Below are 27505 nucleotides of genomic sequence, written 5' to 3'. Positions count from 1 at the left end.
TCGCCCGTTGTCGGACGACTTTATTGTTCCTGTCCACCTTGAAGTTAGCTAGGAACTTCGCCTTTGCCTCTTGAATCAGTTGCTCCTTGTGCTCCTCGAACTGGAGCTATTCGTCAGCCGGCAAGGTTTCCCAAGTCGGCTCTATAATATTGCTGGGGGAGACTTTAGAACTATCCCTTGAACCGACCATTGAGGGTCGATTTGATAGGTCTAGATGTGTGTTCCCCAACGGAGTCGCCAAAAAGTATGTTGACACCTTTTTGGGGCGCCAATCACTCAACACGAACCAACGACGGTGCTCTCTGCACAGGGGCGAACGATCCGTGGCCTAGCGCGAGGCTAGGGTTTCCTGCCTGACGGCCGGACGGTCCGTGCCCTAGGGCTGGACGGTCCGCGCGTGCGCAGGGGCGGCGAAAGATCGCCGGCGGCGCCTGAATCTCGCTCCCGGGAGGGACCCCGTTGGGGAGGAGAGATCCTAGGTGGTGTCTAGGCTCGGGTAGACCGACCTAGACTCCTCTAATCGACATAGAGTCGAAGAGAAGCAGAGGATTTGGGGATTGGAAGACTAACCTAGAACTAGACTAGAACTACTCCTAAGAATAAATGTAAATTGTATTGATTGAAGGTTCGATTGATTGATTAAATCGGCTGTATTCTTCTGCTTTTATAGAGGAGGGGGGCTGGACCCGTTACCAACAAAATTTCGAGCTAATCTCGAGATTCTCGTCAACAAACATAGCAAGAAATTAGGAACCCTAATTTGTTCTGCGCTTGCGTGGACCGTCCGGCCTCAGGGCCGGACCGTCCGGCACTCTTTTTAGTGCTCAACAAAGTGAACACGGTGATTTGTTTTACCGAGGTTCGGTTCTAAAGAACCTAGTCCCCGTTGAGGTGGTCACAAAGACCGGATCTCTTTCAACCCTTTCCCTCTGTCAAACGGTCACTTAGACCAAGTGAGCTTTCTTCTTTACTTCTCACGGATCACTTAGACCCCGCAAGGACCACCACACAATTGGTGTCTCTTGCCTTGCTTACAAAACACTTATGAACACGAATGAGGAAGGAAGAAAGCCAACCAAGCGACAAGAGCAACAAAGAAACATAAGAACGATCCTCTCACAAGTCCTAAAGCACTAGAATTGAATTGGGGACTTTGATTGGATCGGTGGCTTTGATTTATGTCTTGGAGTATTGCACTTTGCTCTTCTATTGAATGAGGAGTGCTGAATGATTGGATGGTTGGAGTGGTGGTGGTTGAGGGGTATTTATAGCCCTCACCCACCAAAACAATCGTTGGGGTAGGCTGTTGTCGATGCGCGCTACCGGACTATCCGGTGCGCCAGCCACGTCACCCAACCGTTAGGGTTCTGGAGCAGACGACCGTTGGAGCTTTGTCTTCATGCGGCACCGGACAGTCCGGTGTCACACCGGACAGACACTGTTCACAGTCCGGTGCCCCTCTGACTTCTGCGCTCTGACTCTGCGCGTACTGTTCACCACTGTTCGCGGAGTCAGCGGCTTTTGCAGTCGACCATTGCGCCGAAGAGCCATTGCTTCGCTGGTGCACTGGACAGTCCGGTGGCACACCAGACAGTCCGGTAAATTATAGCGGAGCAGCGCTGGAAAAACCCGAGAGTGCCGAGTTCACTCTGGTACAGACCTGGTGCACCGGACACTGTCCGGTGACACACTGGACAGTCCGGTGCGCCAGACCAGGGCAGTCTCAAGGTTCTTGCTCCTTTGAATTTGAACCCTATCTTTAATCTTCTATTGGTTTGTGTTGAACCTTTATGCACCTGTAGAACATATAATATAGAGCAAACTAGTTAGTCCAATATTTATGTTGGGCATTTCAACCACCAAATTTATTTATAGGAAAATGTTTGACCCTATTTCCCTTTCACTTTTTGTTTCTCATTAATTTCATTTCATATGGCCATTTCTTTATTCAATCAACAAGTTGCCTTGGTCACCCAAATCAAGTTCTCATATTAAAAAAACAGGTAGATGTTCTCATAAGCTTGACAGGAAATAATATGTTGGAATTGCTTAACATAAGGATGCTGTCATGTTTCATGGCATATGATGGTATTCATGGTGCACCAATATACCACTGGGCTCTGAAAGTCACGCTTTCAAGAACTTAGAGCTTATGTACATCTAGAGTTCCAAATACATTTAAACGATTAATCGAAGTCAAACAATGTACACCATAGGACTAATCATAAAAGACCTCCATGCCCCAAAAAGCAAACCTACCATTTCCTGCGGGTATAAGTTCAGCTTAAAAAAGCATGGAATCTTAGATTGTCTCCAGTATAGTGTTTTCAGAACGTTCGATTAGTCACGATTAATCGGCGATTCATCGACTGATCGCCAGTGCCGATCAAGGGTAATGACGCGATCAGGCTTGATCGTCCGATTAATTTAGAAACGATCAGCCTGGCTGGATGGATTGAAATTTCGGCCCAATGGCCCACTTCACTTGTCCAGCGACCCAGCCCAGCTTCCTTTTTTTCCAATTCCCACGTGAGCAGAAGCTGCACAAGCACAACCAAGAGCCAACATAAAGCAACGCCCAGGCATACACGACACGAACCAGGCAACCAGCTGCCGAGGGAGGAACCCTAGCGGAACAGGTGACGGCGTCGCGCTACCGGTGACGGCGTCGCGCTACCGGTGACGGGGGATACGGCGGCATCGTCCCCCTCGGCCCCTCCTCCATCCCCGGCGCGGCGGCGCCAGCAGCCGTCCTGCAGGTACGGTCTCCAGTCTCCAGAATCCAGAGCTTGTCCCTTTTTTCTGGTGTGCTCTGTAGGTATGGGCGTATAGCTGTTGGCCTGTTGCTGCCCATGTCCATGTTTGTTGGTTTTCAGTTTTACTTAGATGCTGAAAGCCTGAAACCTTCCAGTGATTATTCGCTTCATGTTGTAGTATGGCTGTCAGCCTGTTGCTGCCCATGTCCATGGGCGTATCACGTATGGCTGTTTGCCTTGTTGAAAGCCTGAACCTGAAGCCATGTCCATGGGCGTGTAGTTATATATATGAAGGTTGATCGGTTCCTATAGCCCTGGACGATCAGGATTTCTGATTGACCGATCAGAGCCCGGTTAATCGGGCTGGTCCTCGACTAATCATGAGGAGCGATCAGCCGATCTGGAAACATTGGTTTGAGCCTAGGAAGCTGCAACTCTATAATACAGGTCTCGAGCAGCCCAAAATGCACAGAACTGGGATTCACAATTTGAATGAAAGTGACAGAGTTCACAACAAAGCTATATAACTAGAAAAACCAAAGCGGCCTATAGTTTGGGACAGGGAGTGGTAGTAGTAAAAAAACTAAAAAAAAATATGTAGAAGGCACATACTCTCTGGCCATGGCAACTAAGAAAATCTCCTGCATGGTCTGCTTTCAAGTGAGATAGAGCAGACTTGAGTGCCTTCCTCACAAGGTATCTTTCTTGTTGAGATCCCTGCTGTTCTTGCATAGCAGTGGCTAGAGAAAATCAAGGATCGACAGAAAATCCACCTTCTACATATAAATTGAAGCTTTCATTGGGAAAAAAGGCCTGTGAATGACCAAAAGAGTATGCAGTGCACAGTGTGAAAACGGGATATCATTCATGGTAAGTGTGAATAGCAATATCAATACGAGCAAATGTCATGTTATCCCACTCAAGAAAAGCATTTCCTTCATCACCCAGCAAACTTCCTTTTAACTTGAAACCATAGCTTTGCCAGCCTGTGCTCATCAACACATCAAAAGAGGACTGTGATATCTGACAAGGTACAAAATCTTCAAAATACAGAACCTACAATTGTTGCAACCAACGATGGCATAAACTGTCAGCTCAGTTGAATCATGATTAACTATAATATCACTGGACACGAAAAAGAATGCATATGGCTGTTGGCCTGTTGCTGCCCATCAGCCCATGTCCATGTTTGTTGGTTTTCAGTTTTACTTAGATGTTGAAAGCCTGAATCCTTCCAGTGATTATTTGCTTCATGCTGTAGTATGGCTGTTGGCCTGTTGCTGCCCATGCCCATGGGCGTATCACGAATGGCTGTTTGCCTTGTTGAAAGCTTGAACCTGAAGCCATGTCCATGGGCGTGTAGTTATATATATGAAGGTTGATTGGTTCCTATAGCCCTGAACGATCAAGATGTCTGATTGACCGATCAGAGCCCGGTTAATCATCGGACTGGTCGTCGACTAATCGTGATTTGTCGGCTGATCGCCCCTCTGGCGATCAGGAGCGATCAGCCGATCTGAAAACATTGCTCCAGTAGAGTGTGTAAAATAGGGGATGCGGAACTGTAGTCTGTAGATGACACCGTTTAACACTGTTTGCAGAGAGAAGTTTGAAATAGGGGATGAGATAGGAAATCTGCTGGAGATAGCCTTACACCAGGTGGTATCAGTTGGGGGTGAATGACTTATTGCTCCTAGCAGACTCTCATACTTGTGTTCCAACTGTACACCATTACAAGAAAGAAAAATGCAGATTATGGAGGAACGCTAATCTGTTTACAGTTCCGAAAGCTCCAATATGTGTGCGTGTGTGACATTGTAACCGAAATTTCTCATGTACTTCCTGTGCGTCCACAAATTTGTACATGAAGGGTTGGCAGTTGGCACATGCTGATATCTCATATAGTGTTCATAGATTTTTACAGAAATACATATCTCATGTAGTCAGGTAACTAAAATAGGTCTTTTAAATAAAATTTGCTGGGACTAAAGTTTAGTCCTCATTTTAGGATGGTGAATCAAATACAAACAAGTGTTCACACATTACAGTAAGCCCACATATCATAATCTTATGGTGACAATCACAACGTAACCTGAGTCTTTCTTGGCTTTCTTGTGCTCATTGTACTTTTCTTGCTTCTTGTTCCATGGCAAGCTATCAAATGACACCATAGGAATTATTGCATTCTTAGCTTTTGCCTTTGATATTGAACTTCATGGGTGAGGGCGGTCAGCGAGGCTAGACATGGCGCAGCCCCAAGGCTGTCGTTCTGGCTTTAATCTTTACTAGAAAAAGGAAGCGCCCTATCGGGCGCTAAACACTTTATGCAGTAGGAGAATAAATTAAACCATATGTTACACCTTATAGGACACATTTTAATGCGGCCGCAAAATTAGGCAAAGAAAGCCACAATGATTGTGGACCAACAAGCTTTAACAAGTAAAAATGATGTACATTGTCTCGACTACTAAACGATAGCTAAGCCACCGTAAGCTAAGTAAAAGCTCATATTCTTGTGGCTAATAAGAGATGCATGATCCAGAAACAAAGTATATATTGTCCTAATTCAAGTAGCAGTTTGTGCCTTCTAAATGTAAAATGGAACATTATGCAATAAAGCATACCTTCCTATACGCAGAACCAGTAGGGAACCATCCTTTCTTAGTTCTGCAATAAACTGCAATTGCAGATGTCACAACAAACTGGACATATCCAGTTAGGATTCTTCTTAACCTCTAACACACTCTCGCCATACCTGCATCCACTATACAGTGTCAATCCAGAAACTACTAACTGTCAAGAGAAAAGAAAACAGAGTTCAATTCACATTTACATGCATATTCATCTCATCGCCATCGAAGAAGCCATCATTGTATTGTGAAGTAAGTTCAACTGGAAAGTTGAGTAGTGCATAGTTTTGATGAGATGCCCCATGATAGACAATCTATGAAGACTTTGTTGCCGATAGAAAAGAACAAAATCCCCATCATTGAGATGCCTCTCCACCTAGGGAAATCTGACACAATGAATCGAAGACATAAAAAAATCCAATGACATTGTGTAGAAAAACAGCAGCTTCTACAACCAAAGTGAAGTTGATACTCACCTTGTAACCAAGCTCTAGATGTTGATCATTTCTTTTCTTCACATATTGAAGATCAAGCCTCTGACCATCGTCCATGATGATATATTTTGCACCGGTCTTCCCTGGGGGAGGGTGAGGCCCATATACGAAGGGTTCCTTCAACCTGAAATCATTGGATTTAGCTGCAAATGACCAGCAAAAGCACACTAAGTAAATAACATTTATCAATAAGAAAATTGGTTCACCTCTCATTATTATATGGATTGATAGTTTCAGGATATGTCAGGTTCAAAGCAGTACAACATGGTATGCCAAACTCATCAATATTTATGTTTGGATCTAGTGTGTAAACTGTATAGGCCGAGAAATGAACATACTTGCCCATTAAGTTTCCTCTAATGCAGCCTTCTATAGCTTTCAGTCTGCTGCAAATTGATTCAATAGGTCTTCCAGAACGCTGTGTGGCCTGAGCATTTCAACAAATAATTTCTCAATTGAGGGTCACTGTGTCCATCTGGCTGCAGTTTCCCCTCTCCATGGTCTCTGCATGCTCTATTTGAACCACCTATATTTGTCTCTACCAAAGAAGAAATAAATAAATAAATGGATAGTCAATAGCTGTTATCCCTAGAAACATGTTCCTCACACACCGTAGACAAAACAAACCAGAATAACCTTTTAATGGGTCGTTCCTATTCAGTGCTTCGGTACTCATTTTTTCTTTCGAACAGCAGAAAATTTTAATTTTTTTATGGCAATGAAAAGAGACCACGAATGACAGCTTTATCAAAATGTCTTGTCCATTAATGGACAGCTTTGAACCTTAATAGTGGATTGGCTAATTAACCAGTAGTCTACACTGATTATTCAACCAACAATGTAACAGCCTATTTGATTTACATGTAGCCATTCATTCACTCTATTCGTAAAAACTATACACTAATATATGCACAATCCAAATTTGCGCAGTCATATGTGAGCCATAAATATTGTGGAATCATAAATCTGTATTATAAAACTGTGCAGTCATATGTGCACACAAGAATCCAAAACACGAAGACACCTCTCATATGACTACTTTTTCTCTGCATACGTGATAGAGACCCTCCATCTGTAATTATGGTGTAGTATTTCCATATGGTATTAAAATATACAAGCATCAGTACTAATTTTATTTGATTGGATTAGATCAAGATTCTAATTATCTGTCTAGATTACTAATAGATTTTACTTTATTGGATTAGATTGGATTGGTTGGGGTGCAATTGCTGCAATCGGTTCTCTTAATTTGATGACTTCACTCGATTCGCTTAATTCTTTGCAGTAGATTAAAGGAGCCCTAGCTTTTGGAGGATGACCCAGCTGCCTTCAAAGTTCAAAAACAAAATGATGGTGGTGAGGGTGGACGAGAACCCTGCGCCGGATGGAGAGAACTCTCCCCTGGACGATGAGTACGTCTCGGCCGACGATGAGCACGTTGACAATGAAGACAAGGAGACCGATAGCATCGGCGACTACGAAAACCCCAGTGGGGCGCCCCAGTTGAAGAAGGGTCCTTGGTCGCCCGAAGAGGATAAGCGTCTTAAAGACTACGTCGAGGTACACGGCGCGGGGAACTGGAATAAGGTGCAGAAGAATGCCATGCTCAACCGTTGTGGCAAGAGCTGCCGTCTCCGCTGGACCAACCACCTCAGGCCCGATCTTAAGAAGGATCCTTTCGACGCTGAGGAAGAGGAAAAGATAATCAAGCTTTACATCAGGTGGGGCCCCAAGTGGTCCATGATGGCCTCATATGTAAGTGTTGCGCTCGCTGTTCTCCTGCAGTTTCCTGCTTACTTGCTGCATTTGCATTGAGAACTTCCTTTTCTGGTATCTAATATTGGGTTCCGTATCTAGTCTAACCCAGCTTGCTTTGGAATAAGAGGCTACAATATTGCACCTGCTGCTGTTCTGCTTCTATGTATTTTCGTTCACATTTTAGCAACACCTACTCTGTAGTCATTATCCTCACCTTTGCATTTCTATTTAGACAATTCATCATTTGCCATTTATAAGTTTACCTTTTCTCTTTCTCCTGGATTATCCTTTAATATGTAAATCAATATCATTACCTTTGCATTTCTCTTTGGACAATTCATCATTTGCCATTTATAAGTTTGTTTGTTTCTCTTGCACCATCCTTTTAATACGTTAATCAATGCTCTCATATTCCCATATGCTTGAGAGCTCGTGCAATTATCATATCTTTTAACACTTTGAAGGTGTTCTTGTACTTTTTAGGTTGTTTTGTCTCTTACTAGATCTTAGCCTACATGACCTTTAAGATGCCAACACCATTGTAGCTGCAGTTACTTTTCAGGATGCCATACTTTATGTTGATGTTCATTTTACCTGTGTATTTTGAACATGGCACATGCCTCGAACCTTGCTACCTGTTGCTTTACTAACTTGATATGTGTGGCCAAGTATCCCTTGTTGGATTATTGATCGCGGTGGTAGATGTTGAATTTTGTAGTTAAACGTGGACAATGTCACTTTATATAACTATTCCATGGCTAATTATGGGAAGTAGATATTGATGCTACTTTTAACTATTCTGATAAACTGAAATATCTTTCATTTGTGGTGTTTCTATTATTTGTGTTTTGAATGCATTTCATGTTTTTTTCTTATTCTTCACTCACAGTAAATTTTACCTTGAATTTGTAAACCATTTTCACTAATTCAATTTTACCTTGTTGGACACAAACGTATTGTGTTTATTTCAGTTGCCTGGCCGCACAGATAATGAAATAAAAAACTTTTGGAATACCAGAAAAAGGAGAAAACAGAGATGTGGTTCGCCTCTCCATCCAGAATATATGCTTTCTCAGCTTAGTCATAAAGACATGGACTGTGAAACTCCTGGAGAATCACATGGCAAGAAACGGTCAAATGAGTGCTCAAAAGAAAAGGTTGTTGATGTGCAAGAACTTGTGGATGAGTTAATTGTATTTGAGCACCTTGACTATGGTAAGGATACAGTGTTTCCAACCAGACCTTTGAAATGCCATGCATCTACTAGTAGTGTGCAAATTCCTGGTGCCATTGAGAAAACCTTTTGTCCCACTGATTTGAACTATGTAATGACAAAGAATCAGTCGGTGCATGTTGGTAGTGCCATTGGCAGTGGCTATCCAGTATATGGTGGCAGACTCTCTACTTCAGGGACCATATTCGGTTCCATTCAGACAGAGATCCCTTCGATCCAAAGTTCCAGCTATAGCCCAAGTAATGACTGGTTGGCTCAATGTCCTTCGGCTTGCATTGAGCAACGGATTCCAATGGAATGCAATACAATATCTCAGTCAAAAGCTTACCTTATGATGCATTCTTCTTCAGCTTTCTGTGCCCCTGAACATGAGGCCTGTTCTGAAACTCAAGCTCCAGACTTATGTTCAGGTAAGTTTTCTTAAATGCTTTCTATCATCGCAATATTGTGAACTTGGTGTGCAAGACTTACTTTTGGTGTTTATAGGTTCAGATGCTGTTTTCGACCCCAGCCAGTGTTATCCAGTTGCTAGTTTTTCTGATCTTGGGATCTCGGATACACTACTAACAAAAGGTCTCTTGAATGATATAGCACTAGCAAGTTTGTTGAATGTTAATTTGAAGGACCAGTCACATATCAACAGGCAGGAACCTACCAATGATACATCACTAGGAGGAGCAAGTTTCTTGAATGCTAATTTGAAGGACCAGTCACATCTCAACTGGCAGGAACATATGAATGAGACATCACCAGTAGCAGGTTTATTGAATGCTAATTTGGAGGAGCAGTCACATCTCAACTGGCAGGAACCTAAGAATGAGTCATCACCAGAAGCAGGTTTCTTGAATGCTAATTTGGAGGAGCAGTCACATCTCAACTGGCCCTTGCAGGAATGTGAGCCATGGATTGAGAGACAAATGTTTTGACCAATAGTTTGATCCTTGTTACAAGCCTGACTTCCCATGTTCCTGAGCAGCAGTTTCCTCTACTGCACAACCAGGGCCAGAGTGAGCAACAACCAAGATATTCTTGTGAGCGTGATGGAAATTACATTTTAGTTCTCTGCCTTCGCTGTCTTAAGCTCTCTGAAGTATTGTCTTCGACTTTGCTGGGATGATGAGCTGCTGCCCCGAGACAACAACAGTCAGCCAGACCAAAATCACTTAAATAGTTTTAACAATGTATTAAGTTTTGTCTTGTTACCTGCTGTCTGGCGTCTGCCATGTTTTGTCCACTGTTAAACTTGTCTAATAATACCCTTTTAGGGCTAATTTGGAAAGCCTCAATGTCTTAAGTTTTGTCTTGGTACCTGCTGTCTGGCGTCTGCCATGTTTTGCCTAGACTCGGTTATTATCGAGTTGTGCACTGCAAAATAATTGTATCTCGTGCCGAGTCATATAGCTTGGGCCGGCTCTGATCACCTATACGTCGCACCAATCAGCTCACAGACTTGAGATTTGGAGGCGGCACCGACTTGTGCAATTGTGTTCCTGGACCTGGAACTGGAGGCCACTGGACGCTGATCGCCGGCGAACGGGCGAGGCAAGGCCACAACGAGGAGTGTGGCTAGCACTGTGAACTTGGCGCAACGCATGAACATGAGGCTTTCGACAAGGTGAGAAGCATATTAAATTACATATTAAATTACAGTCTGTTTGGTTAATGAGTCAAGCCGACTTGTTACTTTAACGAGTCAGCTCGAACTCGTCCAAACCGGGTAGAGTTGGCTCGATATTCAACCCTAACTACGACGAGACTCTAAATATAACTCCTTTGAGGAGGATATAACACGTTCATGCATTGTTTTACATTGGTGCAACCAATACAGGCAAGGAACAATCACACAGACCAATTTAACATACAGACATATTCATCTATCATCGTTTGAGCTCATAAGTTGGCTTGTTAACAAACCGAGCTTGCTCATTAACAAATTGAGCTGGAATGATAGCTCAGTTCATCAAAAAATTCAAATGAGCTAATCCGGTTTGAGTCAAACCGAGCGAGTCGATGAGCCGCGAGTATTTAGTGTTACTCGGTTAAAGGATAGAGTTGAAGATTCTGTTATGTGCTGTAGCAGTAATTAATATAATAGATGATGTTGTTATGTCTTTTTCTCTTATTTTTTTTCCTTTGGTTGTGTACACCCTAGCTGTCGTTTAAAAAACTCAACTAAAAAGTGGTGAGCCGCTTCATAAAGTGTGTCGACACGGTGGACAGAAGATCTATTAGCCAAGAATCCTTGTCCAAATCTTGCTTAATGGTTCTTTTTTTTAGCACTCGGAACAGCCAAAAATTCATGTATTGATACTGCTACAATCATAAGAACGGTGGACAGAAGAGCTATAAGAGCTACAACCAATTAAAAAAGGGATAATTCCCTAACAGTTTGGTATTGCTATATCCATATGGTTCTGAACCCTCCTTGTCACTGACAACTAGAACTTGATAAAGTCCTCTGAATGACATGGCTGAATTTCAGCATCGTCAGACTTCCTCACCGTTATCTTGCCATTGTCGATACCATCTAGTAGAAGCGTAAGATCTTCGTCTGGTACACCAGACAAATTCAGAGGCATGGCATTATTAGAAACTATCAATAGTTCACATAGGGGGCTAGCTCTCCTCAACAAAAAACCCAATAGCTGCACCTCGGTAGGGCGCCAATTGAAGTTCATGACCTTCACCATCACAAGGTTGTCAAAACCATAGCCATCCTGAGATGGCTCTTCCATCACCTCATCAATGGGACCTTTCACGGGCACATGACTGAAGGCCGGGAGCTACAAAGATGAACCATAACCATTTCAGAAGAATTATAATTCGAGAAGAATTCAGATGTAGATGAAATTAAAAAAAAAAAAAGACAGGACGATGACTATGAAGCAAAGAAAATTAGAAAAGACACACCAAAGGTGTTGGTTAACCTGCACAAAGATCCTCTCCAGATTAGGACATCGGCAGGTCTTGAGGAACACGAAGAGGTCAGCTAGGTTGACAGCTTCCATGTCTAACATGAGCAGTTGAAGTTCTCTCAAACTGCGTAAGTTGCGAGTAGGGAACGGGGCACCGTCATTTGGCATTGGCAAGGAATATGATGCAACCTAAAATAAATAAATAAATAAATAAATAAAAAGGCACGATTAGCTAGACACATACTATGATCTTGTTTCCTTCTTGGTTTATGGAATATCAAGAAACTTAACGGTGCAGGAGAGGAGACCACAGAATCAGTATGGAGAAAGAAAAGGGTTACCTGGAGGGCATTGGAACAGATGGTGAGAACGTTGAGGCCTGGTAAATTCTTGGGGATAGCAAATCTCAGATTATCGGCATTGTGCTGGCTTGTTCCTTCTAGCCGGTTGGCAGACCGAATATAAAGATCAGCAAGCGCGGTGGCTTGCAATGGAAGGTAGAAGGGCCTGCTGCGGACGTCGCCGCTGTAACGGAAGGAGCGAAGGTTAGGCGCGAGCCTCAACCACAGTTTGGAATACCCGCCGCACTCCGCGACGGTGACATTCCTGACGGTCGGCGGCACAAACAATCTTTGAGCGCCGCAGCTGATGACGCAGCCTCGCAGGTCGAGAGTGAGCAGGCTGGGGCACAGCCCCATCATCTTTGCGAAGCACACATTAATGCAGACTAGGTAGAGCTGGATGACCTCGAGAGCGCGGAACGGCTGGGCGCCCCTGTAGTACATGTTGGAGATGTTGATGCGGCGGAGCGAGAGGCGCACGAGGGCCGGGCTCGACAGCGGCAGGTGGAAGTTGAGGTTCTCGTTCTTCTTGATGCTCTTCCGTGTCTCGACGTGGAGGTCCTGGACGCGGCGGTCGGCGGCGTACCTCATGAAGCGCCGGAGCTCCGAGGACCTGAGCCCAGTCTCGACGACGAGGGAGAAACGGTCCATCGGGGGGAGCGGTCGCCGCTGCTGCTCAAACTTGTGCAGCTCTCTCCTCGAGCCGGCACCTCGGCGGAGGTGCACCTCGCCCTCGGCGGGGTCGCGGTGCGACCACCGGCGCTTCCACAGGCCGTGCCACTCGCGCGAGAGCGCCCCCGTGCGGATGGCGTACTTGAGGGGGAGGTGCGTCAGGATGAGATACCGCAGGTCGTTGGGCAGCACCGAGGAGTGGTCCAAAGGGATCGGATCCGCATCCGCACCCACCGCCTCGCATCCGTCCCCTTGCTCATCCGCCCTCTGCTTCTTCGCTCCGCTGCCGCTGCCGCCGCCGGGGCCGATCACCATTTCCCGCTCGTTCCCCAATTCCAATTTGAGGAAAACCCTGGGCGCGAATAGAGGCCACTGCGATGATTTTGATCCGTTCTGCTTCCTCTAGGGGCCGAAGCCTGACAGCGTCCGTGAAGCGATCAGCCAGCATGCGCATTGCGTTGCGCCGTATAAATGTCATATACAACGTGGAAGAAAGTAGCTTTGCATATCGCTTTTTTAATGAAGAATTGATGTTATAATAAATGTTATATGGGCTATTCGCTTCGAATTAAAGCCAGTTATTTGAACTGCTCCAGCCGCAATTCATAGTGAGAAAAATAATGTAGAAATAGTATAAGCTGGTACGGATTAAAGACAAACGAATAGGCTTATAGTTTCCAAATCGTGTATTCAAAGTAAATTACGATTGCATCCTTGTCACCTTGTGTCCCTCACAATGAAAGCTTGAGTTTACAGCAGGACCACACCACACATGAGGTGTTTAAATGACATTTGTAGATGAACATTTTTTTTATTTTAATACGAATGCAGAACGCATTAGCCATGAAGGTAGAACATTTTCTTTTTATAAAGCCGGACAATATTCTAGATTCAAGAGAAAATTGTTCTAGGCCTAAAGATTTTTTTTTCTATGCTGACGATTAAAAAATCCATCGCACTAATCAACCAAAGTTTTGCGATAAAAAACACCGAACAACCATATATCCTATAACTTCCCTTGTTTTCCACAAAAATATTCGTACAACTTTAATTTGTTGAAAGTTGCAAAAGGCACTGAAGGGTCACAAATCTCACAGCTTTCATTCTTTAGAAAGACTAAGGGTCTGTTTGGTTGGGCTGTGGCTGTGAAAAAAGTTGTTGTGGGCTGTGAGCTGTGGAAAAAACTGCTATAGGCTGTAAGCTGTTAAAAAGCTAAAAACCGTTTGGTGGAAACCACTAAAAGTCGTTAAAAATTCTTCGATATATGTTTTCACAGTTCCATCTGAAAAGCTACTAAAAGATGGTCCAGAGGTGCTTTCAGATTTGCACTACGAGAAAGTCGGCTTTTAGAAAAAACTGCTTCCTGAATCCAGTCATTTGGTTGACTTTTGGCTTTTAGGGGGCAAAAGCCAAAGCCAAAAGTCAAACCAAACACACCCTAATTAGTTACTCGTACATCGTTACAGTTTCTAATTAGTCTTAAGGAGAGGTTAGAGGTAATTATTTTAGGTAGACATTGCTAGTGGCGGATTCAGGATCCATCTTAAGGAGAGGTTAGAGATTAATTATCTCCTTTTTTTCTCCTCTTCTTATTTTGTCCCTCTTCTTCCTTCTTCCTTTTTCCTTCTTATATTCCTCCTATTTTCTCTTCCTCTTCTTCCTTCCTTCTCTTATTCCTCCCTCTCCCTTCCTTCTCCATTATTTTCCTAGGCGCAGGGGCCCTCGAATCCCCTTAGTCCCCTTAGATCCGCCACTAGACATTGCTTACATGAAATAGTTATTCAAGGTACATGATGTGAGGTTAGAATATCAAGTTTTCTCTCACTTCTTTTCACGGCCACAAGATCAAGGACGGTAAGGACGGTGAGGGAGAAGGTATTGTATTATAGATTGTCGTGCATGGGCCACCTTCTCGATCCCCAATGCTGGCCCGGCTCGACACAATTTTTTTTTAATTATTAGTGCATATATGTTTATAATATATAACCTTTGTACAACGCAAACCAACACGAGTTGCAGTGGTTAGAGACAAGCGCTATGTTCCTTGTGACCATTGCCTGAATCCCAATGGGCGCGCTCCATTTTTGTATTATTTTATTGGGCACATGGGGATGTGGGGCGACGTTCGCTGAGCGCGTGGGAAGGGGTGCGACGCACGACGAAACTTCCACCTTACATGTGTTTCGTTGGGCGCGTGGGGTGTAGCGATGTTTCCATAACTTTTAGTTTTTGAAAGACGCCAAGTTATACCGACAAACTTTTATGCTTAATATTTTACAAAACATAATTTATCGATACAATTCCTTAAAAAATACAAAATTTTATGTGTAACATTATGCGGAATAAAACTTATCATCATCATTTTTTACCATATCTTTTTATGTTAAATATTTTATAAATAACGTAATTTATACGTATAGTTTTTTATTATCTACCATTTTTTTACTTAGTTTAAATAACATAATCATCATATTTTTTACATAGGGGGGAGTGAATAGGCCTACTTAAAATTATCTTAATATATGCGACGGTTAGTAAAAGGTGTATTTTTTTTTTGTTTTTGGAAGCTTTCAGACAGGCTACAGATACGTTAATCGGTTGCCTCTTGTCCTAATATATCTAGAGTCTTTCTCGTACCTTTTGAAGGCATGCATATATTTTCCATACTTTAGAAAGTTTTTTTTTTGCGCATTGTTTTTGAATTAAAAAAATGTCACGTTGATGAGGAGGTCACCTTGTGGTGGATACACACAATGAGTCAATGACACAACTGACAACACCCACCCGAAATTATGCAGTCGTTTCAAAATCGTAGGAAAATGAAGAACAGGAAAACCTGAGATGAAAGCCCATTTTCAGTCCACGGGAAAATCATCCATGTATTCATTGCATAGGAGTTTTGCATTGAGTTTATATATACCGTAAGAAAGTCGGGATGGCTTGGGAGAGGCCCAGACCAAAAGAGAGAGGCCCAAACAGGGATGAAATTAACAACTCACTGCAGGCCGAGGCCCAAAAAGAATCATGGACCACACGCATGGCATGACTGCTACGCCCGTCGTCAGTCGTCACAACTCACGACCGACTCGTCGCCCGTGCTTTGGCTTCGTTCCCAGCTCCCAACGTGCGTAAACGCAGGCTGAATGGAAGCAGTGTGCAAGTGAGCTAGGGATCTGGAGAGAGCGACGACCCAGCAACAGCGGCCGCGCGCGCGCAGTCCCGTACGTTTCAAAAGCAAGCCGGCATTGGATCACCAAACGGGGGTGCATCTGCTAACTGGACATCCTAAATCGAGGCTGCAGCTGCAAGCTTTTGGATCCAGTGACAGCTCATTGGCAAGACAACGGATCAGTCTTTTACGCGAGTTCTAGTTCGAGCTAGAACTAGCTAGGGAGTAATGGTCTCTGAATTTTAAACTATATAATCTAATGATCGGATTGTATTATTTGGATGAGCCCAATTTCTATTTGCTTTTGAATTAAAATTAATTAAGGGCTCAGACAAAATCGAGAAGAAACATTTGAATTGAATCGTGGCCAGCTGTCTGGTAGCCGGTTTGGGTCGTTGGTTGCGTGCTGGTAGCAGTTTCACCCCTGGAGAGGAGAGACAGGGAGACCCTAGCTGTAGAGAATTTTGTTTGGATTGGATCCCGAGGCGAGCAAGCGGCGTACGTCCCCATGCAGATGCAGGAGGCCGGCCACTACTCTGCCAGGGCAGCGCGCCGCCGCCGCCGGCCACGCCCGCGCGCGCGCGCGCGGTCGTCACGGCACGTAGTACGTCGCACTCTCACGTGCGCCTGAATACTAAGTACTCACTGCACAGTACCACTGGCCAGCGCACGCTGCCTGCCTAGCCTAGTGTCAACCGTCAAGTACTTTCTACTCTACTCTACTCGAGGACATGAAGAGGTTAGGTTTCCCGAACTTTTTGTATTTTGTCCTTTTGTTAGAAAAAAATTCACGTTTAGACCTTAAAAATTTTTAATGTCATTTTTGGACCCTTTGCTCGGCGCCATAGCCTATGGCGCCGAGGTAACACATCTCGGCGCCATAGGCTATGGCGCCGAGGTACGTGCTGCGCTGCCCCAACCCCGACGACGTGGCACCGATGTGGCACCGAGCTCGGCGCCAAGATCTATGGCGCCGAGCTCGGATATATAATCACAAAGCTCATGTAGCTCAGTTGGTAGAGTGCAAGGCTCTTAACCTTAGGGTGTGTTTGGTTTGGCTTTTGGCTTTGGCTTTTGCCCCCTAAAAGTCAAAAGCCAACCAAAGGGCTGGATCCAGGAAGCAGCTTTTTCTAAAAGCCGACTTTCTCGCAGTGCAAAACTGAAAGCACCCCTGGACATGCTTTTACTGGCTTTTGGATGGAACTGTGAAAATATATATCGAAAAACTTTTAACGACTTTTAGTAGTTTCCACCAAACGATTTTTAGCTTTTTAACAGCTCACAGCCTACAACAGCTTTTTTCACAGCTCACAGCCCACAGCAACTTTTTCCACAGCCACAGCCCAACCAAACAGACCCTTAAGGTTGTGGGTTCAAACCCCACCGGCGTTAATACTTTTTGTCTTTGTCGCTGATTTTTTTTGTTGTCGAGATTTTTTCGTTTATGCCGCTGATTTGTCCGTCAAAATTTATTTATCATCTAGATTTTTTTTGCTTCATACGGTAATACTTAGATTTTTTTGCTTCATACGATTTTTTGACTGACGCGTTTATGCCGCTGATTTGTCCGTCAAAATTTATTTATCATCTAGATTTTTTTTGCTTCATACGGTAATACTTAGATTTTTTTGCTTCATACGATTTTTTGACTGACGAGCAGGTAGTAGTCTAGGACTAGCTAGGTCTTGGAAGGAAGGGACGGAGCTTCATACGACGAAAGCAAATATACAGATGCTACTACTTCAATCTTTTAGCACCTCTTTAGCTCTTCACTTTACGGTAATACTTGCACCTAAAACCATCCCTAATTTCCTCTCCATACTCCCACGTTAGATCCGGCATCTCACCTATAACACTGCAAATAATACTACCACATATTTTTTATAACAACTATCATGTCAGTAATTATAACAACTACCATCTAATACAGTTAAAAAATTCATAAATTAATCAATGCACTTACGTCTAACATTACCGTCAAGTAAATAATTAGGCAAATAATATTGATCTGTGCAAAGGACGATGGCCGGTAGTTGAAGACTAAAACATAAAAAATGATCTGAAAACGTCCAAACTAGCTATAGACTTCGACACCTTCGCATATCCAATTCGTACCCCCAGGATTTTCCCCGTTTTTATTGAGTTATTAGCTACTGCTAGTAGAGGACGCATAAAACAAAGTGACCATTTAACTACTCTCTAGAAAGCAGTTTCTGCGCATAGTGGTACATAAACGGAGTGCTCCAATAGATTATGTGCATGGTCCTTGCGTCACGGAGTTTGAATAAACAAAAATAAAAACAAAAAATATCTAGATGAATAAACAAATCAGTCAAAAAAAAAAATCTAGATGAGAAATAAATTTAACGGACAAATCAACAACATAAACGAAAAATATGGATAAAAAAAATAGTGACAAACACAAAAAAACTATTAAACACCCACCATGGGCTCGAACCCACAACCTCAAGGTTAAAAGCCTTGCACTCTACCAACTGAACTAGACAAGCTTTGTCATTATACATCCGAGCTCGGCGCCATAGATCTTGGCGCCGAGCTCGGTGCCACGTCCGCGCCACGTCGTCTGGGTTGGGGCAGCGCAACACGTATCTCGGCGCCATAGCCTATGGCGCCGAGATGTGTTACCTCGGCGCCATAGCCTATGGCGTCGAGCAAAGGGTCCAAAAATGATATTAAAATTTTTTAAGGTCTAAACGTGAATTTTTTTCCAACAAAAGGACAAAATACAAAAAGTTCGGTTAGGTTTCCGTGTACTGTATGTATGTACGTATGTACATGGTAGTACATAACTATATATATATATATATATATATATATATATATATATATATATATATATATATATATATATATATATATATATATATATACAAAGCAGGCACGGTCTCTGTCACGATACGTACCCATCGATCACTTTTGCGTTTAGTTGTGGGACAGACAGGACATAGACGTCCCGTGGTGTCCTCTCTTATCCCTCTAATTTTGAAAGATAACTGGAGATAACATTGAGATATTCATGTTCCAACATTTGACACTAAACTAAACAACCTTATTTGAAGGATAGTCATGTCCCGTCTTGTTAGGTGTGTTTGGTTGCCGTACAGCCAGGACAAGGACATCCTCTGACGTCATCTCTCGTCCCTCCAATTTTGAGGCATAACTGGAGACAACACTAGGATAGTCATGTCCTAAGCCTTGGTCCTGAACCAAACAACCTTATTTGAGGGATTGTCATATCCTGTCCCGTTCTGTCATTGCAACCAAACAGCAGGAGCCGTAGAGCAGCAGCACTGTATATGTAGTGCCCTGCCTGTGTACCAGGACAGCAGGACACTTGAAGCCCACATGCGCTCGCAGGGACAGGCGCTGAAAACGCGACGCTAGCTCAAACACATACGTACGTACGTACGTACCTGTTCTTCGATCGATCCAGCTACGCTACGCTAGCTCACGGATCTTCTTTCTTGCTTTGTACTGCTGGTATTTTAGTATACATACGTACGAGTGTACGCATGCACTACTTACATACATAGACGACTATGCATGCATGTACCGTGCGGACGGACACACACGGATCATTAATCGCATTCAACGTACGTATGTTTACGCGCAGCTTTTTCCTTCTTTGTGCTGTGCAGTGGCGGCACGGACAATCAATCAGGCCGGAGATATAGGACGCAGAATGGCAGCACTAGGTCTGGGCCGCCTATATATATACTATACGGCCTGACGAAATACCAAGCGACGTACGCGACGTGCGTAGCGTACGCGCGCGCGCGAATGATAAGCTCATCATCACTCCGCACGGGCACGGCATCGTCCTATTCGTGCGCGCGTGCATATATATCCTGCTGTCTGCTTGCAAGCTGTGCAGCCAGCGACTGCAACGAGTGACTGTCGTCACACTGTCACTGCATGCAAACCCTGTTGCAAGCTCGAGTGTCACTGCAGCTAGCGAGAGGGGACGACAGCAGCACTAGGGATAGATAGGGAGGGACCCCTGCTGCTAGTGCTAGCTGGGCCTGATCTTGAAAGCGCGGGCATCTAGCTAGCTACGCGCGCCGTGTCGCGATAGATATATTGCCGGCACGTACTGTTGCCATGGTGGTGACGTGTGGTTGGCCGTTGCCCCGCGCGCTGTTCTTTGGTTGGGTGGGTCACGCACGCACCCTGTCATGGGCACGCACGCGCGCGTACGAGCAGGCCATTAACCCCGTGACGTGACCGTCCACACCGACCGACCGACCGACCGACCGACCGGGACGCTGGCTCGTGTCGTCGCGGTCGCCCTCTCGCTGCCTTTTTTTAACTTTTGCGCGGTCAAAACTCAAAAGCGCGGCCGCCGGTGTGGTACCTGGTGCGGTGTCCGTGCCTGCTTTCTCCATATCCGACGGTGTCCGTGCACGACGCGAGCGTGTGTCCAAGTGGCCCAGTTGCTCCGGACGACGGACAGCTCTGCACTGGAGAATTGCTTTTCACGGTTGGGTTGGGCTGGGTTTAGTCCTCCTCCGATCCGGTTTAATGCATGACGATGCCCTACTGCCTGCATACCCGGGCACCCGGCCCTGCTGACAATTAAGCAACAGCACGCCGCACGACAGGTGGACTCGTGGGCTGCCGACACCAGCTGCACTCTAGTATAGCGAGACAAGACAGCGATCCCGATCCGTCGTCGGCGGCCGCCCGCCCGGCCGGGAGAAGTTAGAACAGCTAGCGACGCGACTGCAGATGGTGCAGCGGTCTGCTAGCTTGGCCGGCCGTCATGCATAATCATTCATCATAGCCTACTAAGGGCCCGTTTGGCAAAACTTCGGATCCTGCTTCTTTAGCTCCAGATCCTGATCCTCGTGAGGAGCTGATCCTCCTGATTCTCCTAGAAAATCAGAATCATTTTTAAAACCGTTTGGCAAGTAAACTGATTCTTGTCTTCTGAGAGTTGGCGGTCTGTGGCGATTGTCTGTTTTACCCTTTGCATTTCAACTTTGTTACAAACCAATAAGTAGGATGTATATACGGAAAAAAATATAAAACAATAATATATAAAATATTCGCATCATAGTAGTGCATAAAATGGTCTCAAATGTTTAATCCATAAATTGGCTCGTTATGTTTTTGTCCAATGGCAATTGCGGGTAATTTCGATCAAACTTTAAGAGGAGGTCCATATTTGGTTGGTTGAGAAGCTATTTTAAGGAAGGGTGGAGTAGGTTTTTTTAGATCCCACCTTTCTTCACAAAAACGACTCCCGATCTTTTGGCTCCACACAAGAATCAGTTTAAAAAATACCCGTTTGGCACAGCTCCTCCAGATCCTCGCTTAGAATCAGGAGCTGGAGCTGTGCCAAACGGGCCCTAAGTATTGATGAGGAGTCGGAAGAGTCGGCTCTAGTCCATCCGCACGCACGAGTACGAAAGAGGAGGCAGAGGCACACATGTCATTGTCAATAAGCAGCATCAGCAGCAGCTAGATCATCCATCGATCCCGTCTTAAATCCTTAATCCCCAAATATATACCGGCCGGTTCATTAATTAACCCAGTTGTACGTCTCCACGACTTTATGTGTTTGATTTGAGGTTAAAGTGGGATGAACCGAGGAGGTGACACCGTCCCTTTCGGGATTTACCTCGTCCTTACGGGCTGATTTGGTGGTCAAGGATCCCGAGGGGATCCATAGAGAAGTAATTCCATTGGTATTTAAATTTGAATAGCAAAGTGATTTCTCCCTATGGATTACCTCGGGATCCCTGATCACCAAATCCGCCCTACGTGACTTCCATCCAAACATTATAAAAACTGTGACCGCCTCCTTCCATCCCTCCATACACATCCAACCAAACACAGGCCTCATCTGATCCAGTCCTATCCACGTCACACCTGATTATAATTAACAAAAGAAAAAGACATTCTTAATTGCCTCGCCGCACGCATGCATAAACGCTGTAACGGAACTTGGGAGCTTGGAAGAAGAGTCACGGTCCATGGATGAGGTGTTTGGTTGCCCCTGCTAAAGTTTAGCCCGGGTCACATCAAGCGTTTGACTTTCAAATAAGAGTATGAAATATAGACCCAACCAACTGGATTAGATTCGTCTCGTCTTTTAATCTTCGGTTGACAAATTAGTTTTATAATTCGACTACATTTAATAACCGGAACGGAGGTTCAAACATTCGATGTGATAGGGGCTAAAGTTTAGTTTGGGGTAACAAACACCCCCGAAGTCTTCCCTGTAGTGACCACGTGAAAGCTGCGGCATAAACGCTGCTTAGCCCCGTGTTGTTGTCCAATGCAATCTGCTGGACGACATGACTCTGTGCAAAAAAGTATTACTGTTGTTGTATGATGTGCGATGGAAACAACAGCACTTTTTTAGATTTGCCTGATTGTTTCCTTCTGATTCCGATCGATCGAGAGAGATAGAGAGAGAACGGCTACGAGAGACATGAGACAGCAGTGGACAATGAGTACAATGATGCAGCTCGTCGTTGTGGAAAATAGCACTAGCGCTGGCACTTTGGGTGTGCAACTGAAAAGTAACAATAAGCAATTTACAATTAATTAAGCCACTAAGCAGAGTAGGCAGAGGTATCCCCTTCAGATGCAGAGCTGTTTGCTTGACTGCCCTTTCTCTCTTCCTCTCTCTCTCTCTATTTATTAGTTGTTTTGCTGCCCCCATGTCAGCTGAGGTCTGCTCACCTGTGTGAGAGAGAGTGTGTGAGTGTGACCGTGGGTGGGGTGGGGAGGAAGACGAGCCCGTCGAGCTGTGCCGATTTTGCCCCCGAATCCGTCGTTACCCCTGCTTTGGAGGGATCTGAAGGTGCTGGTGGCCTGCTGCTGCCTGCCTGTCTGCCAGGAGCCCAGAGGCCAGAGGTGAGTGACTGGCCCGATGAATTCCGCAATCTTGTGGAGCTGTGGTGCTGGCGTGGCGCTGCCGTGCTGCTGGGTTGGTTGGGTTCCCTTTCCCTCCCTGCAAAATTTTCTGAGGCGGAGAAAAAAGTAATATCTCCATTGCTTCCCCCTGCTTCCTTTTTTCAGCAGAGACTGTGGTGGTGGTGATGGCGGCTGTGCAGCGGAAAGGCTTCTCGTCGTGGTACTAGTGGAGGAGGCGTGAAATTTCATCCATAAAGGCTGTCGCGGTGGCCGGTGGGTGGAGATCGCGCTCAATTCCCGCCGAAACCGCCTCCGGGGTAGCGTGGCCGCGGGAAGTGGGAGTGGGAGATGATTACTTTCGTGGACTCGGCGGCCATGGAGCTGGAGAGGGAGAGCGGCAGGTGCCTGGTGGACCCGCAGCTGTGGCACGCCTGCGCCGGCGGCATGGTCCAGATGCCGCCGGTGCACTCCAGGGTGTACTACTTCCCGCAGGGCCACGCCGAGCACGCGCAGGGCCACGCCCACGCCGACCTCCCCGCCGGCCGGGTCCCGGCCCTCGTCCTCTGCCGCGTCGACGCCGTCCGGTTCCTGGCCGATCCGGACACCGACGAGGTGCTCGCCAGGGTCCGCCTCGCCCCCGTCCGGCCCAACGAGCCGGACCACGCCGACGCCGCGGCGCCGGGCGCGCGGGAGGACAAGCCCGCGTCCTTCGCCAAGACGCTCACGCAGTCCGACGCCAACAACGGCGGGGGCTTCTCCGTGCCGCGGTACTGCGCCGAGACCATCTTCCCGCGGCTGGACTACTCCGCCGACCCGCCCGTCCAGACCGTGCTCGCCAAGGACGTGCACGGCGTCGTCTGGAAGTTCCGCCACATCTACCGCGGCACGCCCCGGCGCCACCTGCTCACCACCGGGTGGAGCGCCTTCGTGAACCAGAAGAGGCTCGTCGCGGGGGACTCCATCGTGTTCATGAGGACGGGGAACGGGGACCTCTGCGTCGGCATCCGGCGCGCCAAAAAGGGCGGCATCGGAGGAGGGCCGGAGTTCCCGCACCACCAGCCGCCAGACGGCGGCGGGTACGGGTACGGGTACGCCGGCTTCTCCACGTTCCTGAGAGGAGAAGAGGACGACGCGGCCGCGAGGGGCAAGGTCAGGGTGCTGGTGCGGCCGGAGGAGGTCGTCGAGGCCGCCAACCTCGCGGCGAGCGGGCAGCCGTTCGAGGTGGTCTACTACCCGAGGGCGAGCACGCCGGAGTTCTGCGTCAAGGCGGGGGCGGTCCGCGCGGCCATGCGCACCCAGTGGTGCGCCGGGATGAGGTTCAAGATGGCCTTCGAGACGGAGGACTCGTCCAGGATCAGCTGGTTCATGGGCACTGTCGCCGCCGTGCAGGTCGCTGACCCCATCCGATGGCCCAATTCACCCTGGAGGCTTCTTCAGGTAGATGAAACCAACCTCCATAACTGTCCGTCCATGCGTACTCTCATCTCAAGGACGGCATCTCAAAGCTCCTTTTTTTTTTGTGGCCAGGTCGCTTGGGATGAACCGGACTTGTTACAGAACGTGAAGAGAGTGAGCCCATGGCTGGTCGAGCTTGTCTCAAGCACGCCGGCCATCCACCACCTCACGCCGTTCTCGCCGCCAAGCAGGAAGAAGCTGTGTATCCCATTGTACCCGGAGGGCCACCAGCTCCCGGCGCCGATGTTCCACGGAAGCCCTCTGGTGGGCCGTGGTGTTGGCCCGATGCGCTACTTCCCGGACGGCGGCACTCCTCCTGCAGGCATACAGGGAGCCAGGCATGCGCAATTCGGCATATCTTTACCAGATCTCCACCACCTCACCAGGCTGCAGTCGAGTCTATCGCCGCACGCGCACGGGCTTCGCCACCAGCTCGACCACGGCGCGCGGCCGAGGATCGCCGGCGGCCTCATCGTCGGCCACCCGGCAGCTCGGGACGACATCTCGTGCTTGCTCACCATTGGCACCGCCCCGCACAAGAAACCATCAGACGTCAAGTCGGCCGCGGCGGCGCCGGCGCCGCAGCTGATGCTGTTTGGGAAACCGATTCTCACCGAGCAGCAGATATCTCTAGGCTTTCGGCCGCTGCCGGCGCCGAAGAAGAGCCCGTCCGACGACGCTGCTGAGACTGAGAGGACGGTGAGCAACAACTCGGATGCCTCGAGCCCAGCTGGGACTGCGAGTGGGAGCACGCCGTCCATCAGTGGAGGCGCCCCGTCGTCGTGCCAGGACAACAAGGCGGCGGCGACGGCGACGGCGACTGATGACGACGATCTCCTCGGGCACTGCAAGGTGTTCATGCAGTCGGAGGACGTCGGGCGCACGCTCGACCTCTCGGCTGTCGCGTCGTACGAGGAGCTCTACCAGAGGCTGGCCGACATGTTCGGCGTCGACAGGGCCGAGCTGACGAGCCATGTCTTCTACCGCGACGGCGCTTCTGGAGCGCTCAAGCACGCCGGCGACGAGCCTTTCAGGTCCGTACGGTGGTTTTCGTCAGTCTGAAGCGGCGTTCGGTTCCTGTGTCGCTTACTTGCTAGTGTTCCTGGCCGTGGTGCTAAGCATTCCAACCTAACTACTAGACACGGTTATCTTCAAGCATCAAACTCATCTAGGTGTTCTTTCCTTGGAAGCATCCGATCCTCATGGTACTTTGACTTGGATCGCTTCAAGCTAGGACTAGGACATCTCCATGTGGTTTCCTATCGTACTGATGTACGATTACTTCTGAATTTGCAGTGAGTTCACCAAGACCGCTCGGAGGCTGACCATACAAACGGACGCGAGGTAGAAGAAGGCGGCAGACAATGAAGCTCTCGTCGCCTGTACAACCGGGGGGAGCTAGCGAGCCGCGGCGGCGATCTCGAAGGACGATCGCCACTTGCAGAGTGCTGGTGCAGACTGCAGAGAGGGCGGTGCTGCTGTCGTGTCGGTCGTTTCTTATCAGCTCTTTTGTTGCCTGCAAAATGAATTTAAAGAATGTGCTCTGTCACGCTGCCACGTCAGTCAGTCAGCACGCAGTCGACACCGCCCACCGGTACTGTTCCACTGCTATGTGGCCGTGTTGCGTCCATGCCCTGTCGTTGTTCCTGTTGCCGGGTATAAGTGTACATTCGGGCCGCCCGGCTCGGCCCGGCCCAAGCCTGAAAAGGCTCGTATTGTTTGAATTTCGGGCCGGTCCGGTCCGTTTGAATTTCGGGCCGTGCCGGGCCGGCCCATGGGCCTAGCTCTCGGCCCACGGCCCGGCCCGTAATTGCTTAAACGTGCCAGGCTCATTTCGGGCGGCCCGAAATTATAAAAGCCCGAAATTCACATTACGGCCCGAAATTTAATTTTAGACCCGAAATTCAGTTTTTGGCCCAAAATTCACATTAGAGCCTTAAATTCAAAAAAATAATAAAACAAATAAAAGATAAGACAAATAAATTTGAACAAAATCAAACTTAGTATTTGTATTAAAGTTACCACAACTATGCAATGACTACCTCGTTTATAAATCATTTTGTTAGAAGGAAAAAGAGTATAATCAGCTCTATACAAAGTTCGTAAGTTCTGTTTATTGTCTAATGTTCATAACATAAACAAAATTACATCACACACTCTAATTCAAAGGTACAAAAAAACATCTAACTAGCATTATCTCTAGCTTTGTGTTATTTATCAAGTATATGAAAGTGTGGAATGAAGTGTGGTTTTAATAAATATATGGGCCTTTTTCGTGCCTCTATATGGGCCATTTCGTGTCTGCCTTAAACGGGTCGTGCTCGTGCCCGCCCATGGGCCGTGACCTCGGCCCAAACCCGACCCGATATAACGGGTCGTGCCGGCCCGGCACTAAATTATTTCGGGTCGTGCCGTGCCTGGGCCGTGCTTTTTTTCTGTGCTTCGGGACGGCCCACCAGACCCGGCCCAAATGTACACCTATATTGCCGGGGAACCCTGGCAGGCGTAGTGCGAACGCCCCGGATGCCATGCCATGTCAGCAGCCAGGCCGCGCCGTGCTGCTTCTAGCGGTCCTTGTGTGCACGTCGTCCGTTGTTTAGTGATACTAGGTCAGTACCCGTGCGTTGCAACGGGAACATATAATACCATGATAACTTATATACAAAATGTGTCTTATATTGTTATAAGAAAATGTTTCATAATCCATTTGTGATCCTAGCCATACATAAATTTTATTATTTTAATTTAGTTGTTTCACTACTACATTGCAACCATCAGTATCATGCAGACTTCGATATATGTCATGATTTGCATGGTCTCATTATTGGAGAGCACGTGCCACACCTGCCGGTAGAAGTTCCGTCGTACATCGTTAGTCATCAGGCACGCACCACCATACACGCTTGCTTAAACAAAAAATGCAAGTGTGTGTTTGCGAAGAGAATTAAAGGCAGGCCGACACAAAAGGTACCCCGACGATGGCGAGTGGTCATTGTTGTCGGTCCACCTCTGCTCACCTCCGGTGTCGAGATGACGCCACAATCTTTGATATAATAGTCGTCGAACGCGCGCGATATGGTGAGTACCGATCACTCTTGGCTGGGCTGCCAAATGAAGTGCACCCCGGGCTCATCAGCGAGGTAGTACACCTGGTCGTTGCACCACCGGATGTGCTACTCCTCTACATACATCT

At 46.8% G+C, this 27505-nt stretch overlaps 3 protein-coding genes across 10 annotated transcripts; 2 read left to right on the top strand and 1 right to left on the bottom strand.

The window, feature by feature from the left end:
• The first annotated feature begins 2560 nt into the window (after positions 1 to 2560).
• Positions 2561 to 10180, top strand: LOC100383604 (uncharacterized). Of its 2 annotated transcripts, none has more exons than NM_001176252.1 (4): positions 2561 to 2759; positions 7166 to 7635; positions 8610 to 9282; positions 9359 to 10179. In NM_001176252.1, the coding sequence occupies exons 2-4, from the start codon at positions 7195 to 7197 to the stop codon at positions 9796 to 9798; spliced, it is 1554 nt and encodes a 517-aa protein (NP_001169723.1). In that variant the 5' UTR covers positions 2561 to 2759; positions 7166 to 7194; the 3' UTR covers positions 9799 to 10179. The 2 variants fall into 2 exon arrangements, with proteins under 2 accessions (NP_001169723.1, XP_008648126.1); XM_008649904.4 differs by having other exon boundaries at positions 2582 to 2759; positions 7169 to 7635; positions 9359 to 10180.
• An 892-nt stretch (positions 10181 to 11072) lies between these two features.
• LOC100384433 (uncharacterized) lies at positions 11073 to 13258 on the bottom strand. 3 transcript variants are annotated; one of them, XM_008649969.4, is made up of 4 exons: positions 12129 to 13242; positions 11800 to 11976; positions 11524 to 11655; positions 11073 to 11423 (listed from the first exon to the last, which is right to left on the bottom strand). In XM_008649969.4, the coding sequence occupies exons 1-4, from the start codon at positions 13113 to 13115 to the stop codon at positions 11400 to 11402; spliced, it is 1320 nt and encodes a 439-aa protein (XP_008648191.1). In that variant the 5' UTR covers positions 13116 to 13242; the 3' UTR covers positions 11073 to 11399. The 3 variants fall into 3 exon arrangements, with proteins under 3 accessions (XP_008648191.1, XP_008648192.1, NP_001170441.1); XM_008649970.4 differs by having other exon boundaries at positions 11099 to 11655; positions 11783 to 11976; NM_001176970.1 differs by having other exon boundaries at positions 11171 to 11655; positions 12129 to 13258.
• Positions 13259 to 22426: 9168 nt separating this feature from the next.
• Positions 22427 to 25942, top strand: LOC100384553 (uncharacterized). Of its 5 annotated transcripts, none has more exons than XM_008649977.4 (4): positions 22479 to 22857; positions 23026 to 24294; positions 24385 to 25346; positions 25609 to 25942. In XM_008649977.4, exons 2-4 carry the CDS (start codon positions 23206 to 23208, stop codon positions 25658 to 25660), a joined length of 2103 nt encoding a protein of 700 aa, XP_008648199.1. In that variant the 5' UTR covers positions 22479 to 22857; positions 23026 to 23205; the 3' UTR covers positions 25661 to 25942. The 5 variants fall into 5 exon arrangements, 4 of the variants coding, with proteins under 4 accessions (XP_008648199.1, XP_008648198.1, XP_008648196.1 ...); XM_008649976.4 differs by having other exon boundaries at positions 22479 to 22930; XM_008649974.4 differs by having other exon boundaries at positions 22479 to 22930; positions 23023 to 24294.
• Positions 25943 to 27505: the final 1563 nt, after the last annotated feature.

The sequence above is a fragment of the Zea mays genome, chromosome 6 (genome assembly GCF_902167145.1).
Source record: "Zea mays cultivar B73 chromosome 6, Zm-B73-REFERENCE-NAM-5.0, whole genome shotgun sequence".
NCBI lineage: Eukaryota > Viridiplantae > Streptophyta > Magnoliopsida > Poales > Poaceae > Zea > Zea mays.
The sequence above is the reverse complement of the archived record's forward strand: the minus strand, read 5'-3'. Positions and strand labels throughout refer to the sequence as shown.

Bases quoted from the DNA above. Each gene is read 5' to 3' on its own strand.
- LOC100384553 (XM_008649977.4), top strand. From the start codon at position 23,206: ATGATTACTTTCGTGGACTCGGCGGCCATGGAGCTGGAGAGGGAGAGC. The intron at 24,295-24,384 runs GTAGATGAAACC...TTTTGTGGCCAG, and splicing joins CACCCTGGAGGCTTCTTCAG to GTCGCTTGGGATGAACCGGA. The intron at 25,347-25,608 runs GTCCGTACGGTG...CTGAATTTGCAG, and splicing joins GCCGGCGACGAGCCTTTCAG to TGAGTTCACCAAGACCGCTC.
- LOC100384433 (NM_001176970.1), bottom strand. From the start codon at position 13,115: ATGGTGATCGGCCCCGGCGGCGGCAGCGGCAGCGGAGCGAAGAAGCAG. The intron at 11,977-12,128 runs GTAACCCTTTTC...TATTTATTTTAG, and splicing joins TCTGTTCCAATGCCCTCCAG to GTTGCATCATATTCCTTGCC. The intron at 11,656-11,799 runs GTTAACCAACAC...TCATCTTTGTAG, and splicing joins TGGAGAGGATCTTTGTGCAG to CTCCCGGCCTTCAGTCATGT.
- LOC100383604 (XM_008649904.4), top strand. From the start codon at position 7,195: ATGACCCAGCTGCCTTCAAAGTTCAAAAACAAAATGATGGTGGTGAGG. The intron at 7,636-8,609 runs GTAAGTGTTGCG...TGTTTATTTCAG, and splicing joins GGTCCATGATGGCCTCATAT to TTGCCTGGCCGCACAGATAA. The intron at 9,283-9,358 runs GTAAGTTTTCTT...TGGTGTTTATAG, and splicing joins AGCTCCAGACTTATGTTCAG to GTTCAGATGCTGTTTTCGAC.